General features: G+C 28.7%; 2 protein-coding genes across 4 annotated transcripts; both read right to left on the reverse strand.

Moving 5' to 3' along the window:
• Positions 1 to 613: 613 nt before the first annotated feature.
• On the reverse strand, positions 614 to 2,723 carry LOC124915133 (probable protein phosphatase 2C 55). Of its 2 annotated transcripts, XM_047455797.1 has the most exons (5): positions 2,598 to 2,723; positions 1,937 to 2,260; positions 1,490 to 1,814; positions 1,217 to 1,366; positions 614 to 1,087 (listed from the first exon to the last, which is right to left on the reverse strand). In XM_047455797.1, the coding sequence occupies exons 2-5, from the start codon at positions 2,254 to 2,256 to the stop codon at positions 785 to 787; spliced, it is 1,098 nt and encodes a 365-aa protein (XP_047311753.1). In that variant the 5' UTR covers positions 2,257 to 2,260; positions 2,598 to 2,723; the 3' UTR covers positions 614 to 784. The 2 variants fall into 2 exon arrangements, with proteins under 2 accessions (XP_047311753.1, XP_047311752.1); XM_047455796.1 differs by lacking the exon at positions 2,598 to 2,723 and having other exon boundaries at positions 1,937 to 2,271.
• Positions 2,724 to 6,011: 3,288 nt separating this feature from the next.
• Positions 6,012 to 8,320, reverse strand: LOC124915488 (probable protein phosphatase 2C 80). 2 transcript variants are annotated; one of them, XM_047456212.1, is made up of 5 exons: positions 7,977 to 8,320; positions 7,285 to 7,683; positions 6,845 to 7,169; positions 6,573 to 6,722; positions 6,012 to 6,454 (listed from the first exon to the last, which is right to left on the reverse strand). In XM_047456212.1, the coding sequence occupies exons 2-5, from the start codon at positions 7,677 to 7,679 to the stop codon at positions 6,152 to 6,154; spliced, it is 1,173 nt and encodes a 390-aa protein (XP_047312168.1). In that variant the 5' UTR covers positions 7,680 to 7,683; positions 7,977 to 8,320; the 3' UTR covers positions 6,012 to 6,151. The 2 variants fall into 2 exon arrangements, with proteins under 2 accessions (XP_047312168.1, XP_047312166.1); XM_047456210.1 differs by lacking the exon at positions 7,977 to 8,320 and having other exon boundaries at positions 7,285 to 7,758.
• Between the last annotated feature and the right edge of the window lie 8,754 nt (positions 8,321 to 17,074).

A 17,074-nucleotide genomic window follows, 5' to 3' on the forward strand; every position in this document is an offset into this window, starting at 1 on the left:
TAATCTTGTTTCTTGCAATAAATTATTAAGATAATCATTTATTCAAATCATCTTTGTTTCCCATTTTAGTAACAAGAAATAGGTTTAGTGTGTTGGAGTATTCATGATTGAGGTAATGATTTAACGATTAGGATAACTCCAATGCTAAAAATTGATGATTATACTGTTGTGATAACTTTTAAAATAAATATTAAAAAGATTCAGGCTTGAGGAACACAAATTGCAAGTTTATAGGATTATTTGAAAATAATATTTGTAATCAGAAAAGGGACTATAATGTCAAAAGGGTCAATAGCTTACTATTTGATAAATGATTCATTATATAATAAGATATTGATTAATTAGATTTGATTCTAATGACCCAAATTAAAACAAGAAGTTCTATGACATTGCCCATTACTCTCTTCCATCATCCCCTAAGTTTGGTTTTTAGTTGTGTATTTTCTTCACTTTTCCAAAAACAAATATCATAGCAAAAGAGTAGAAAACATAACAATAGAATTAGAAATATCTATAAACCTTAACTAAACATACAAAAATAGGCCAATAATGTAATTTGAAAATTGAAAAGAAAAAAAAGATCTCTTTTTCTACTAAATATGCAATTTCCCAACATCACACAAGCAGTTATCATAAATGGCACTACAAAGAAAATCAATTATTGTCAAACTCCAAAACAAACAAACAAAAACCTCTAAGCCTTTTTCAGTTGGGTGTTTCAAGTTCAGATTTACCAAAATCAACACCAACCCTTCTCATTAATACTAAATAAATAAAAACTCCATCAGAGTTTACTACTACAGCCACTTGTTACAAAGGAAACGACGACTGTAGTGTCATCGAGTTTCCCTCCATAATAATGAAATCCAGCTTTTTGTGACTCAACAGAGAAAGGCGACTGTCTGTTCGTGTCAAGAGCTCGTTTCCTAGCAAGGGCTGCAATCTTCTGGGCCATAACTTGAGGGTCCAATCCTGCCTTAACTGCATCAACTATAACTGCTGTTATCTCCTCGTTGTACAAGTTATCAAACAGTCCATCCGACCCGGCTACAATTATGTCTCCTACTGACACTGGCACTGTGAAAACCTGGTTTAATTACAAACAAAACACATGTATAGCTTAATCTATATGAATTCAGTTCATTGGATAAATGTTATTCAATAGTCAATATATACCAATTCATTAGTTAAAAAACTACAAAATCTGACTTAATACCTGTCCAGAACTTGGTAGATCAGATTGAGTTCCCCTCTCAAGTTGATAGGGGTAATTGAACTCATGTTGTAGCACAGGTGATCGGAAAATTGAAATTCCATCTCTAACTACTATAAATCCACTATCCCCTAGATTTATTGCAAGCAGTCCCTGTTGAGAATTAAAGTCCGATTCCAATTATCAAAATGGATCAATGTAATATCAATCATCTTCATTCTAATTTGATTTCAGAATCTCATTTGGAAAAGCAAAAAGATGATAATGATAGTGAACCTCAGTTGTAAGGGTTATGATACAAGCTGTTGAAGAACCTTTTGCTTTTGTGAGTGAATGAGCTTTCTCCAGTACTCTTGCTGGATCTACAGAACCCTTTGGCTCATCCCTAATTGCAGCAATCGAGTTAGACATAAGCTCGCGTGCATAGTATCCTGCATCAACTCCAACATCTGCCCATCCACCAACACCATCAGCTACTCCAATTGTTTGTTCTTCTTCACAGATAAAATGAGCATCTTCTCCACCTGTTTTTACCTTTTCAGGATGTGGAAGATAGCAAGATCCAGAAACTAATCTTAATCTTTTCTCAACAACAACATTCCTGAAATGAGTAATAAATAGAATAATAAGGAATCTAGCACTAGGCACAGAAACAGGACTCCATGAACAACATATTAACATGAAAAATGAAGAAGAGAACAATAAGGATAACGAATCACATACAGGTCTGAGGACATGGCTGAGTTAACAAGCTGTTTGCCAATTTTCAAACCATCACCATATGAAGTGGTGGATGAGGTACAAAACCAATTACTCCGGCGACCAACAAATAGACTGGAATTGCAAGGTTTCTTGGCACTGGCAGGTGTAAAACTGTATTGCCTATAAACGCCATACCCTTTTGTCCTTTTTTTGAGTCTCAAACTAGTACAATCTATTTGGCAATGACGAGCACATCCATTGCTGAAATAAACCCCAGCTGGTTTTGCAAAGTTGGAAAGATTCCTACAAGTTGCCAATGCCCTTGTAAGAATGGAACGCATCTGTCTGGATATATCATAATCAGAAGTCAGAACAGGACAAATGGGTCCATAAAAGAAAGGTCTTTTTTTTTATCTTAACCTAAAAAATTAATAAACTAGACGATAGGATAGAGATCACATTCCCTAATGAATTGAGGGTTTTGAACAACAGAGCTAAATAATCACGGGAAAACACAGATAAAGTATACAAGCCAAGGAGCACAAAGAGAGCTAAATCATGTGAAAGAGACGGGCGGCGCATTGAGATTGAAGATAGAAAAACACCAACAAATGGATGATTCTATGAGAAGAGAAAACAACATAATAGAAATTGCAATTTGAGGAATGATAAATCGACTAACTTGAAGACAGCTTCAAAACTCCACACAAGCCCGATCAAGAAGAGAGAGCAATCACTATTCTTATTGGAAAAATATGGTGTTATGTTCTAAGTCTCACAATACTCTCTGCCTCCTTTTGAATAAGAGATTAAGAGCTCGTTTGATCTAGTGGTTATTAGGATTTTATATAGATTTTGCCCAAATAACCTATGTTTGACAAAATTAAGAAAAAAATCAGTTTTTTTTTTTTTTTTTCCTTTTTACCCTTTCTTTTGTTTTCACTCCTTCTTTCTACTCTCTCTCTCCTCTAACTGAACTTATATATATATTTAATAGTTATAATTAATAATTCAATTAATTGATCATTCTCTGTTCTATATTTTTTTTCTTTCATCTTTCTCAATTTTTTTTTAAAATTATTTTAAAATTTTAATTAAAACAAGGTATATTTATAAATTAATTATTTTGATATTTAGATATATTACCTTTATTTTTAATATAAATTATTTATTTAAAATTTTATAATATAGTAGATTATAATTAGATTTAGATTGTGTTTTAAATTTTATTTAAGATAATTAATAAAAAAAATTAAAATGAAATAATTTTAGAATTTAATTTATATTAAAATAAATTAAAATGTAAATAAATATTATATATATATATTAAAATAAATTTTTATTAATATAAAATAAAATATTAAATAGAATGTAATTTAAGTATTTATATAGATAAAAGACTTTCATTACTATATAAATAAAAATTTAAATGAATAATAATTTAAAGTTAATTTATATAAAAAAAAATTTGAATAAATTTTTTTATAAATATGTAATTTAAATGATATATATTTATAAATTAATGAAAATAAATTTTATAATATAATAAAATATTATAAGATATATATATTATTTTTTATTAATATAAAATAAAATATTTAAGTAAGGGTAATTTAGGTATTTTAATGAATAAAAGGATTGATTTGATTTATGATGGGATTGTTGGGTTTTAGGATAAAACCTGGGTTTTATCCCAAAAACCCAAAGATCAAACGAGCCCTAAGAGTAGTAGATACAATTACATAAAAAAAAATATATATATAAATTATATAATTTTTGTTATTTTATATTTGATTGATATATAAGAAAGTGTAAAAAATATAAAAAGATTATTTTATTTTTTTATATAAATTATTTTTAATTATTATTTTAATATTTATTTGATTTAGTCTAGTATTTTATTTTGTTTAATTGTACGTGTTAAATGAAAAATAATTATTTATAGTTATAAGTTTCTTATATTTTTATTCTTCTTATTCAAATTAATGAATTATAAAATATAAATTATTATTCTTATACCATTATACATTCTAGCAGACTAGTATTATGTGGTGATTTCAACTCCCATAAATACTGCAACACAAATTATACAAAACCACAGTGATTATGAGAGTTAAGTCTCCAATCAAATATCTAAAATGACTTTGAAGGTTTTTTAATAAAAAATTGAAACCATAAACTTCTACTTGCGAGATATATCATTTATTAGATAGACATGGAGTTATGTGTTATTCCTTTCTATTCTCCTTTTGAATTTAGAATCTTTATCTCATGCTTACATATAATAGAAGAGTATGTTTCGTTTGATCTCAAAATCAATTTGTGTTGTTGATAACTCAGTTATCAATTGAAGGAAAGAGAAAGATATAGAAATAAAAGTTTTAATAAGGCTTGTAACTGTTTTTTTCAGTTATAATTTTATAACTAATATAAAGTAACTTACTTATGTACTGTATATACAAATTTCAAAATCAAATACCTTACAAATTTGCTGCAGGTACAATTATATTGTATTTAGTATTTACAGTCTTATACGGTATAACTAAATGGAGATAAAATAATTATTCTTTTACTCTAAGAAAGAAATCCTCAAATATTTTATTATTCCTTAAAATCTTAACTAAATAATTATTCTTTTACCCACTATAACATTTAATGGTGAAAATGTTTTTAATGAACTTAATAAGTAAATCGAAAAAAATAGAGTTACAAAAAATGAGATTGTTACAAGATTGAGATGTGTTTCGAAACTTTATTTAAAGATTTACAAATACTCTTTGAGGAGAATGAGCTAGTGTTTAATAGTGTAGTTAGTTAAACGAATTTTTATAATATTTTTTATATTAAAAATGAGAACATATCTCATTAATTCTTTTATAAATTATTTTCATTACCAATAAATATTATTTACTTAAAAAAAATACATACCTTAACAAAATAAAATTACAAACTTAGGATAAGGGAAAATGTGGAATGGAAAGAATATATGTTCTATAGAAGAATATATGTTCTATAGCAAAACAAAAGAAAAGTTTATGAATATATTGTTTGATACCGTTTATTATTATTTAAATGCAACAATGATACTGTATAATTTTATTATAATTTATTCTTTTATTTTATTTGTAAATATTTTGGGTTAATTTTATTCATGTTCAAAAGTGGTAATGTTTATCTTTTTTTATAATATTTTAACTCATATTTTACACCATAATATTATAATTTAATCTTATATTAATTTAAATAAATAAATGATTTAAAAAAAAATATAATTTGTTTTTGGTCTTTTGTTTTGAGATGAAGAAAATAATAATACTACATCAAGTCAAACAGCCTAGACGCAACATGCAAGAAGCACTGGACCTTAGATCAACCCCCAAATCAAAAGATCATATAAGGACCCAAGTGCGGCACAAACACCCAGGTCAACCATAGCGGGACGCTCGCGCTATGGAAGGGCGACGAACGCGCGGTCAGCGTCCCTGCTGTCCACATTCTTCTTCTTGCGGCGCAAACAAAAAAGCTCCACTTAGGGAAAATGAGACATAACGCATTAATGGACAGTTTTTAAAAGTTTTCAGATTTTGAACCTTTAGAGCTAGTAACCTCGGTTTATTATTGGATCAATCAAAACACGTTTGTTGAATCACTTTTAAGTTGTGTAAGCCCCGATACCTTCCATTCATCATGTAGCTTTGTGAGTTTCCAAATATTCGATAACGAAAAAAATGCCAATCTTTGTGTTCAAGTTTGTGATGTAGTTTAGATCTAAGCATGTTATGTAACAATTCTAGACCTATTTGAATTTGCGAAAGAGTTTAGAAAGAAAAAAAGTTCAGTTTCAAAATTTTCGAAACCACATGTGCAGGTTTTGTTCTATGTATGGTGAATCTATTCTAAATGTCTTGTAGGAATGTTTAACACAACTAGAAAACGATTAACATCTCTGTCCAAAATTGCATAAGTTTTGGCTTTTGAGGATCAAAGACATCCTCTTTTTCTACTAAATATGCAGTTTCCCACCATCACACAAACAGTTATCATAAATGGCACTACAAGAAAATCAATTATTGTCAAACTCCAAAACAAACAAACAAACAAAAACCTCTAAGCCTTTTTCAGTTGGGTGTTTCAAGTTCCAGATTTACCAAAATCAACACCAACCCTTCTCAAGTAGAAGCAGATGGAGCTTGAATACATGTTTTATTAATAATAAATAAATAAATAAAAACTCCATCAGAGTTTACTACTACAGCCACTTGTTACATAGGAAACGAGGACTGTAGTGTCATCGAGTTTCCCTCCATAATAACGAAATCCAGCTTCTTGTGCCGCAACAGAGAAAGGGGACTGTCTGTTCCTGTCCAGAGCTCGTTTCCTAGCAAGGGCTGCAATCTTCTGGGCCATACCTTGCGGGTCCAATCCTGCCTTAACTGCATCAACTATAACCTCCGTTATCTCCTCGTTATACAAGTTATCAAACAGTCCATCCGACCCGGCTACAATTATGTCTCCCACTGACACTGGCACTGTGAAAACCTGGTTTAATTACAAACAAAACAAATGTATAGCTTAATCTAAATGAATTCAGTTCATTGGATAAATGTTACTCAATAACAATTCATTAATTAAAAAACTACAAAATCTGACTTAATACCTGTCCAGAACTTGGTAGATCAGATCCAGTTCCACTCTCAAGTTGATAGGTGAAATTGAAGCCATGTTGTTGCACAGGTGATCGGAAAATTGAAATTCCATCTCTAACTACTATAAATCCACTATCCCCTAGATTTATTGCAAGCAGTCCCTGTAGAGAATTAAAGCCCGATTCCGATTATCAAAATGGATCAATGTAAAATCAATCATCTTCATTCTATTTTGATTTCAGAATCTCAATTTGAAAAGCAAAAGATGATAATGAGAGTGAACCTCAGTTGTAAGGGTTATGATACAAGCTGTTGAAGAACCTTTTGCTTTTGTGAGTGAATGAGCTTTCTCCAGTACTCTAGCTGGATCTACAGAACCCTTCGGCTCATCCCTAATTGCAGCAATCGAGTTAGACATAAGCTCGCGTGCATAGTATCCTGCATTAACGCCAACATCTGCCCATCCACCAACACCATCAGCTACTCCAATTGTCTGTTCTTCTTCACAGATAAAATGAGCATCTTCTCCACCCGTTTTTACCTTTTCAGGATGTGGTAGATAGCAAGATCCAGAAACTAATCTTAGTCTTTTCTCAACGACAACATTCCTGAAATGAGTAATAAATAGAATAATAAGGAATCTAGCCACTAGGCACAGAAACAGGACTCCATGAATAACATGAAAAAGGAAGAAGAGAACAATAAGGATAACGAATCACATACAGGTCTGAGGACATGGCTGAGTTAACAAGCTGTTTACCAATTTTCAACTCATCAAAGGTCACATCAGCCTCAGCACCATCAGCATACGAGGCGGTGGATGAGGTACGAAACCAATTACTCCGGCGACCAACAAATGAACTGGAATTGCAAGGTTTCTGGGCAGCTGCAAAACTGTATTGCCTATAAACGCCATGCCCTTTTATCCCTTCTTTGAGTCTCAAACTAATACCAGCTTTTTGACAATGATGAGCACCTCCATCGGTAAAGTAAACCCCAGCCGGTTTTGCAAAGTTAGAAAGATTCCCACAAGTTGAGATTAAGCTATCCACCACAATGTCTCCTGCAGATGCAATTGAACCGGTGGAAGCCATTACCCTTGTAAGAACGGAACGCATCTGTCTAGATATACCAGAATCAAAAGTCAGAACAGGACAAATGGGTTCATAAACGAAAGGTCCGCCAAGTGTTTGGGATAATCATAATAATATATGTTAAGCTAAAAGAATAAAAATTTATAAATAAGCTAGACGATAAGATAGAGGGTTGTGGACAACAGAGCTAAATCACGGACAGGGTATACAATCCAAGGAGCACATAGAGAGCTAAATCATGTGAAAGAGACGGGTGGTATTGCATTTTAAAGGTAACACCAACCAACAAATGGATGATTCTATTAGAATTTGAGGAATTACCTCAGGAATGATAAATCGAGTAACTTGAAGACTTCACTTTTGGTCTTTGCAGTTCTCTATTTCTTCTCATGAACTCAAAACTTCGCCGCTGGATTGGGTCTTGTTCGGATTGGGATTATAATAATCTATTAGGTCATGACAAAAATCCCATTTTGCCTCCCCATTTCTTCTCTAAACGGCAGCAAAACCCTCAACGATTTGCGTCGTCCTCTTTGCAATCAATCGAAGCCAGTCGTCGCGCAAATCATCGGACAACAGAGGTCATCTTCCCCGATTGGGATCCCTTTCTTCTTCGTCTTCAGCAGATCGCCTCGGAGAAATCGCCGTCTTCCTTGTTCTTCTGCTTCTGTCTTTCGTAAATGATTGTATTTTTTTGTATGATTTGAAAATTTAATGGAAATAATATAAGAAAAAAATTAAGATTATAAATAATTATTAAACCAACCTAACTATGTACGAAAAGATTAGGATTCAATGAAGATATGGTTAGCGTTACTATTAAATTCACATAAACTTATAAGTAAGTGAATTTATTGAATATATAATTTTTATATAATAAAATGACTTATCATAGTTAAATATTGTTGTAATATTTGATGCTTTAAAATTATCATGTCTAACTACTAATAGGACCATAGAGTATATTGTTCATAGAAAAATGCATATTGAATTATTGATGCAATAACCAAGTGAGACAGACCTAGTGGTATATATATTGAATATAGAGAATATTGAGCAATCACGGTTACTATTTAAAAACATTGTTATCATATAACTCAAAATACTTTCAATAAAACTAATTATCCTTGTACAGTGTACTTCATAATTATTTTAAAAAATAAAGTAAAATATGCGTGTAACTTTTAGTCAATTACTTTTATAAGGTCTTAAAGATATGTTTTATGCAATAGTTGAACTCAAGATAATAATACTTTTAAATTATTTAACTAACTATATTACTTTGTTAATTTAAATATAAAATTATTATATATTTTTAATATAACATACCAATTAAATAAAAAATAAAAACAATTTTTTTTTAGGTCTCTTCAACTTTAGGGTGACTCTACTCACCCTAAAGGTTTTAACATATTTATCATAAAGTGTCAAAATAGAACTCTTTATTTGGTATATTTACCATAAAGGGTCAAAATAAAATTTTTTATTGGGTCAGTTAAGATTTTGAATTTATTTCTGTTTGGGTTTTTATGGTAAAATTATACAAGATGAGGGATTGTTTTAACAATTTCAAATGACATTAATTTATTACATCGGAGACATTTATAAATAAATAAAATTTTATTTGATTACTTTAATTATTAAATTTTAATTAATTAAGAGTTTTTATTACTGAATTTTAAAAAATTAATAGTGAAAATTTTCTATTAGTTAAAATTCGATAATTAAAATTAGTGACATTAACTAATTATTTATTTATAACAAAATTTGATAATAAGCTAACAACGTTTGAAATGGTTAGAATAAAATTTCATTTTTTATAACTTTAATACTAAGAAGTATTGGTGAGATTTGAAAGAAAGGTCATAAATCTTAACTGACCTTCTCGAATAAAGAACCCAATTTGATAATTCCACCATTTATTATATAAAAATACTCAAAAATATTTAAAAAATTATTTTTAACTTCTTTCTTAACTATCTTTTTATTATATATTATTTTATTTTATAAATAAATAATATATTTTTAAAAATTTAAACTTTATAACTAACCAATTTAATTATATATTATTTTATTTTATAAATAAATATTATTCTTTAAAATCTTAATTTTACAATTAAACATTTTAATTATATATTATTTTATTTCATAAACAAATAATATTAACAATATGTAATATATATTAATAATCCACCATCATTTCTTTATAATAGTTATATGATTAATCATATTAATCATAGTTAATTTTCTAGAAAAGATTTCTAAATATATTTTTAAAACATTAACTCCATAATTAACTTTTTATTATTATTATATATTATTTTATTTTATAAATAAATAAATAATAATATTAATAATTGTATATTAATAATTGTATGCGATTATTAAAATATATTTAAAAGACAATTAATTATAAAAATAATTAATTTTGATTGGCCACCAAATTTTATAACTTGTTATTTCCTTAATCTAAAAAAAAACTAAGGATTGAAATAATATTTTTTTTATAAAATTAAATTTAATTAAGGGTCATTTTTAAGAGTTGATACTTAATAAAATTCAAGATTATATATAAAAATTTTAGTGATAATTAGAAAAAGACATTTTTATTATGTCTTTTGAACCTATTAAAAAACCGTCTTTATTTCACAAAATTTTAACTATTATTTAGTTCACAAAATTTTAACTATTAATTAGTAGAAGATTTGATTTTTATTTTTTTTTCATATTATTTTTCATAATTTAGACATATATTTGATATTTTAAATTTAAAAATTAAATAAACATTGACACCTAACTACTAACATTGATGTCAAAAATTATGAGAATTTGTACCTAAAAATATCAATTGAAATTGAAAGTGTTAAAAAAAATAAAAAAATTCAAACCGACCTTTTATAAAATAGTATTTTATGAAATAGTATTTTATGAAAATATTTTTAAAATCATTTTCTATTTTTTTAAAATTTTAAAAATAGTTTAGGACTTTAAATCTTGAAGAAAACATTTAAAAAAAGCAAACAGGCACTTGGGCAAGTGGATTGTGCATTAGATGGACCACCGTTTCTCGAGACACGGTTCGGGCACAAGCTAGGCCAACTATTGACACTATCTGGGTCGGGTTCAACCGGTTTAACCTTCGGTCAACGTGCAGCATGAAGCGCTTTGGGTGGACCAAGCGCGCGGGTTAACTCAAGCGGAGTAGCAGAGTTTTTGCCAAATTAACTTCGTCTTCAACCAACAGCCAAGACCTATTGCCAAACTAATTTCGTTTCCCCATTTAGAATTTGTCTAATGTGGTCCGGAGTCGTCATTCAACCACAAGGAGTCTAGGGAACTCCGACAGTATTTTCCCCAAAAAATTGAATTTCGATTTTTAAAATCTTAATTTTCAAATGGGATTTCCAGTAGTTTTCTCATATTTATTAGAATTGATTTAAATAGAAACATCATAAATGGCTATAACTTTAGTTCGATTCAAGAATTGAAAATGTTTTATACAAACATGCATTGTATCGATCAAAATTGATTTGAATATACTCTTAACATCACTAGAATGTTTTGGAAGATTTAGGAGTGACTATTTTTGAGTTAAGACCCAAGAATAGAAACCCTGATTTTAGAATTTTTAATTTTAAAATTGATTTTTTCTGTTTTATAGCTTAATTCGTTTAATTTTTACTTCCATATATAGTTTATAAATGACCTTAGAATCATTTTCAAACCATAAAATCAAAGAATTAAGCAAGGTTAAAAAACACTAAAACTGAAATATAAAAAAATCATGTTTTGTTCATGATATTAATTACAACGTGTTTAAAAAACTAACATTGAGTTGGAAAACACCTAGATTTTTGTTAAAACTTTAGAATAAGTCATAACCGAGCTTTGAAGCTCTGCAAGATTTAAAAAAAAATACTTAAAAATTTGAGAATTTTAAAGGCGGATCTTAATTTGATGGAGGTTGATTAATCTATTAAGACTTGATTCTCCTCCTTCATTTTGGCCAAGGGAAGCTATTTATAGCCATCCATGGTCGGTTAGTTGATAAGTGGATCGAATTCGGGACAAAAGATATTAATAACTTTTATTACCGGGTCGATTACTATCTTTTTAGGTCACGATTCGACTTAGGTTGATAGGCGAATTGATCATTCTTTTTTAATTTCATCGTTTGGTCAGTAATTGCGAAGTTTGATTCTTGGAAAAATTAAACTTTACGGTTGTTCTTATCTGGTTGTCGCGAGGAAGAAGACAACACAAGACAAAACAACGTCGTTTTGTTCCTTGGGTGGACGTGCAATCCACATTCTGTCTTTGTTTCGTCGGCGATGGCCGATCTTTTTGTTGAGGCATTAGCATTTCTGTCTATTGATCCAACGAGACGCGAAAACGTGCTACTTCCGTTGAAACGGGTGACATAGTGGGTTGACCTGTGTTGGATGATGGTTAGTAGCTATTCGAGATATGGTTTGACCTACTACACCAATATGTTTTAAGCCTTAAGAACTTGTTTGAAATTAATTCTTTCTTTCTCATTTTAGTTTTATTTTAATTTTTAAAAATACAAAAAATATAATTAATAGACATAAGACTTATTTTACATATTTTATTTAATTTTTATGTATTTTAGGGTTACCTAAAAAATTATTTTTAGATTAAATGAACATAACATTTTTTCAAATAATTATTTAATTTACTTTAACCTTTTTAAAACTAATTTGGTATTGTTTTATACCATCATTATTTCAATTTATTTATTTAATTTATTTGATTTAATTCAAGATACAATAATTATTTCAAATATTAATTTTATTTTAGTTTATTTTAGTTTTTATTTTATTTTTTTTTAAATTATTATTATAATATTTATTCAAAATTATTATTTAAAATTTATAAATTGTAAGGATAAAATTTTACTATTTAATAATTTCTTCCTAGACCGAATTTGAATTTAACAAATTTGTTTTAGAAAAACATTCACTCATTAATAGTGAGATTATATATTGAAAGAATTTAGAGTGGAGATATAAGGGCATTTGTAGCAGAATCCTTAAAATGTGTTATATCTCTATTATAAAGATAAATAATATAAAGTTGTAAAAAAAATGTTTTATCAAATTCTCTATCCTTATAATTTTTTAGGGATGATGAATAGTGAATCTTTATATTTAAGGATTACTATAGCATCCCTAAATAATAAAATAATATATTTTCTCTTTCATGTCTATTTAAATATATATGAATAAGTAATTAAGTGGTTGAGGTGGTTGAAAAGTTGGTTGTTTTAATTAATATTTAAATGATATATGGATAAGGATAAGGAAGCTGATATAAAATAATTTATATTTTAATTCTCTAAAATATAGATATTATTATTTTATATTATTTTTAAAAATACAAAATAAGGAAGCCAGTACAAATGCCCTAATTTACTTTAAATTCAACCATCAAACTAAATTAATTCATTAATCTAACTATTAGTCTTTCATAATGTTCATTCCACATTTCCCCTTATATATAGTTTGAATTGTTGTTAGCAAATCACTTAAATGATTGTCATTATTACAATAACAATTAATAATATTAAATATATTCAACATTGTTAATTATTATTCAATCTTAATTTCATTCGAATTAAATTTTATCATTAATTTACATTTTTAGTTTGAATTTTATTTAATTTGTTTACCGACATCCTATTTCCATTTACTTAATTGAATTATTCTAATTCTAAATTCAGGCTCTTGAACCTTCTTAAATGTTTCTATATGGAAAGTTGACTTTCTTTCACCTAGAAACTTTGTTCACCTATAATAAATTTAATTATTCTACATGTGATTTGTGAAGTCATATATATCTATAAAACAAGCACTGTTAGAGATTTACAAATCTTTTACCAGTTTCAATTTTTGTATTACAATTGGTTTCTAACTTCTATACTCTTTATATTGATATTCATAGGGTGTAATATGATGTTTTTTTATTATGACGATGATTTCTTTTGCTCTCGGTCTCTTTGTTTTCTCTCCCAGGGAAGAGCAAAACATAAATTTTTCTTAAAAAAAAAATATTGTTTTATCGTCTTTCATGTGAGGGGAAGTGAGGGAAACATAGAGAGATTTCAAGAGGATCTTATCACTTTTTATTATAGTATATAATTTATGAATTTATTAAGGTTAATTCTTTATATAGATTTAATAAGATCCTATAATTATGATGTCTTATTCTTATTTGAGAGCAATATAATAGAAATTTAATTTTAAAACTTATATTTTCATTATCAACATTATATTTACTAAATAGTTCATTTTTAAGCAATATTTTTCTAAAAAACATTGTAAAAACGGATCAAACAAACTAATGAATATAAAAATGATTTAAATAAAAAATTAACTAAATACCATGCAATTTAAGACATAGACTCATAGTGAATGATAATTAAAACTACCATATGCATTTATTTTTTTGTTCAAGTATAACCTCGCTATGGTTAGGATATTTTTGTTTATTACTATTAAACACATTTTTATCTAACTTAGAGTTAAGACTGGGGACATATTGTGGGAGCATTAACCATGTTATTCTTTTACTCACTAGTGGAAAAATAGGCTTCCGTAACGAAGCTTAGTAACGGCGCTCGAACGCCCTTACTGATATTTTTATTAGTAACGGTTATAATAAACCGTTGCTGTTATGAAGATATCAGTAATGACTATATAATACCGTTACTCTTATAAATCTTCAGTAACGAACATAAGGAATCACCGTTACAAATAATAGCGTCTTAATTTTTTTTTTGAATTAAGGGTATCAGTAACGATTATTGTTAAAACCGTTACTGATATGCCTTCACTTTAAATTTCATTCAAGGAATATTAGTAACGGTTTTAGAGGAAAATCGTTACTGAAAGTGTATTGGTAACGATTTTGAGAATAATCGTTACGGATATGGCTTCACTTTAAAATTTTGTTCAAGGAATATCAGTAATGGTTTTTTGAGAGAAATCATTACTGAAAGTGTATTGGTGACGGTTTTGAGAATAACCGTTACTAATATGTGCCCTGTCGTTTCATCTTCACAAGGGGTATCAGTAACAATTTTTAGTATAACCGTTACTGATATGACTTCAGTTTAATTTTTTTGAAGATTTATCAGTAACAGTTTCCCTTCAAAACCGTTACTAATAGAGTATTGGTAACGGTTATTTTGAAAACCGTTACTAATACGTGCCATGTCGTTTCAACTTCACAAGAGGTATCAGTAACGGTTATTGAGAGAATCGTTACTGATAGCGATTTAACATCAGTGACGGTTGATCTAAAACCGTTACTGATACTCTAATAAAACCTAAGAGTGCGCCATCCTCTTTCTTTTTTTCTTCTTTCTTTTTTCCGCGCTCCCGTTTTCTTCTTCTCCGCCACCTATCTGTTGAAGTCACCGCTGGTAGAAGACGTCAATCATCCGCAATCAGGTAAGTTTTCTTCTTCTCTCTGTTCCGCCTCCCGTTCAAGCCCACTATCAGTTGAATCTGATCTCCTCCGCTGCCCGTTCAAGCTCCCTACAGTCAATCAGGTAAGTTCATCTATTTCTTTCATTATCTTCTTTCAATCTATTTCTAATACTCTTCTTTTATGCATAAATTTCAATTTTTGTCGTTTGACCGGTTGAATCAGCTCCTCCGCCGCTCGTTCAAGGCCCCTGCAATCAGGTAACTTCTTCTATTTCTTTTTGAAATACGTTTTCAATCTATTTCTTTTTGAAATACACTCGTTCAATCTATTTTTAATACTCTTCTTTCATTTCTTTTGCAGAAATTTCAATTTTCGCCGTTTGAATTGCCCCTGCCCTTACTGCCGCAGATTGAAGTCTGCCTTTTAAAATCCAGGTTAGTTCTTATTTACAATCAATGTTAGATTGTTAGATTATAGTATTGTTTGATTGGTAGATTATTGGATTATAGCATTGTTAGATTAGTAGATTATTGATGTTAGGTTAGATTATTGGATTATTCAATGCTAAGTTAGATTATTTGATGTTAGATTAAGTTAGATTATTTGAATGTTAGATTATTAGATTGATAAATTAAGTTAGATTATTTGTATGTTAGATTATTGATGAATTGTTGATTTATTTGATTAAGTTAGATTATAGTATTGTTAGACTAATAGATGATTTGTATGTTAGATTATTGATGTTAGGTTATTAGATTATTAATTTGTATGTTAGGTTAGGTTATTGGATTATTGAATGCTAGGTTAGATTAGTTAGATTGTTAGATTAAGTTAGATTTTTTGAATGTTAGATTATGGGATTATTGAATTGTTGAATTATTGGATTATTGAATTGTTGATTAGGTTATGATATTTTATTGAATTATATGTTAATTAATTGGACTAGTTAGATTTATGAATAATTTAGAAATAATATACTTCATTTGACATAGTAATATTTTGTCTAGTTCTAATGGAAGTTCCTAACAAAACATGGATGACTATACTTCGTACCGATCCAAAATATATTGAGGGGGTTGAAAAATTCATAGAATTTACTGAAAGGTCTACGGGTAGATCATCGATTGCATGTCCTTGTATAAGGTGTGTAAATCGAGTATATGAGAATAAGACCATCGTTAGATCTCAACTGATTTTATTTGACATAAAATAAAATTATGATTTTTGGTATTTTCATAGTGAAAAAAAAAATTGAACGAGTTGTTAGTGAGAATGTGGAGGAAGATGAGCTTGAAGACGAACCGATCAATGTACCACCAAATAACGAGAGTAATATCATGTAAGACGAACTTGTTGACGTTTGTGAGGATCATCTAATGAAAGATATTATTGTTGATTTGTACCTTAATATCAACAATGATAATGAACATCCGAGTGAAAATGAGCATCCCGTTGATGATGCTAAGACGTTTTACAAATTGTTGGACGATTCGAAATTACCTTTATATGAAGGTTCTCACATTTCCAAAGCCTCGTCTCTTCTTAAACTTCTTCACACAAAGAATGTAGGTTAGTGGACAAACACGTCATTTGATTTATTGTTGAGTTTATTGAAGGAATAAATACTATCAGTTCATAATCAGCTACCAAATTCGTATTATGAGTGCAATAAATTCATTACAGACATGGATCTATCGTACGAAAAAATTGACGCGTGTAAGAATGATTGCATGCTTTTTCGTAAAGAGGATAATGATTTGCAGCAATGTAAAATTTATGGGCTTTCTAGATGGAATTTTAATAAATCTAGTGGTGCAATTCGAACGAAGGTGAATAAAAAGTATATACCCAATAAGGTGCTACAGTATTTTTCATTAAAACTGAAGTTACAAAGATTATACACGTGTTCCAAAACTGCTCCACGCATGACTTGACATAAAGATTATTTTCTTGATCGTCGCTTT

The sequence above is a fragment of the Impatiens glandulifera genome, chromosome 9 (genome assembly GCF_907164915.1).
Source record: "Impatiens glandulifera chromosome 9, dImpGla2.1, whole genome shotgun sequence".
NCBI classification, from domain to species: domain Eukaryota; kingdom Viridiplantae; phylum Streptophyta; class Magnoliopsida; order Ericales; family Balsaminaceae; genus Impatiens; species Impatiens glandulifera.

Bases quoted from the DNA above. Each gene is read 5' to 3' on its own strand.
- LOC124915133 (XM_047455797.1), bottom strand. From the start codon at position 2,256: ATGCGTTCCATTCTTACAAGGGCATTGGCAACTTGTAGGAATCTTTCC. The intron at 1,815-1,936 runs GTATGTGATTCG...TACTCATTTCAG, and splicing joins TCAGCCATGTCCTCAGACCT to GAATGTTGTTGTTGAGAAAA. The intron at 1,367-1,489 runs GTTCACTATCAT...AATTCTCAACAG, and splicing joins TCATAACCCTTACAACTGAG to GGACTGCTTGCAATAAATCT.
- LOC124915488 (XM_047456212.1), bottom strand. From the start codon at position 7,679: ATGCGTTCCGTTCTTACAAGGGTAATGGCTTCCACCGGTTCAATTGCA. The intron at 6,723-6,844 runs GTTCACTCTCAT...AATTCTCTACAG, and splicing joins TCATAACCCTTACAACTGAG to GGACTGCTTGCAATAAATCT. The intron at 6,455-6,572 runs GTATTAAGTCAG...TAATTAAACCAG, and splicing joins ATCTACCAAGTTCTGGACAG to GTTTTCACAGTGCCAGTGTC.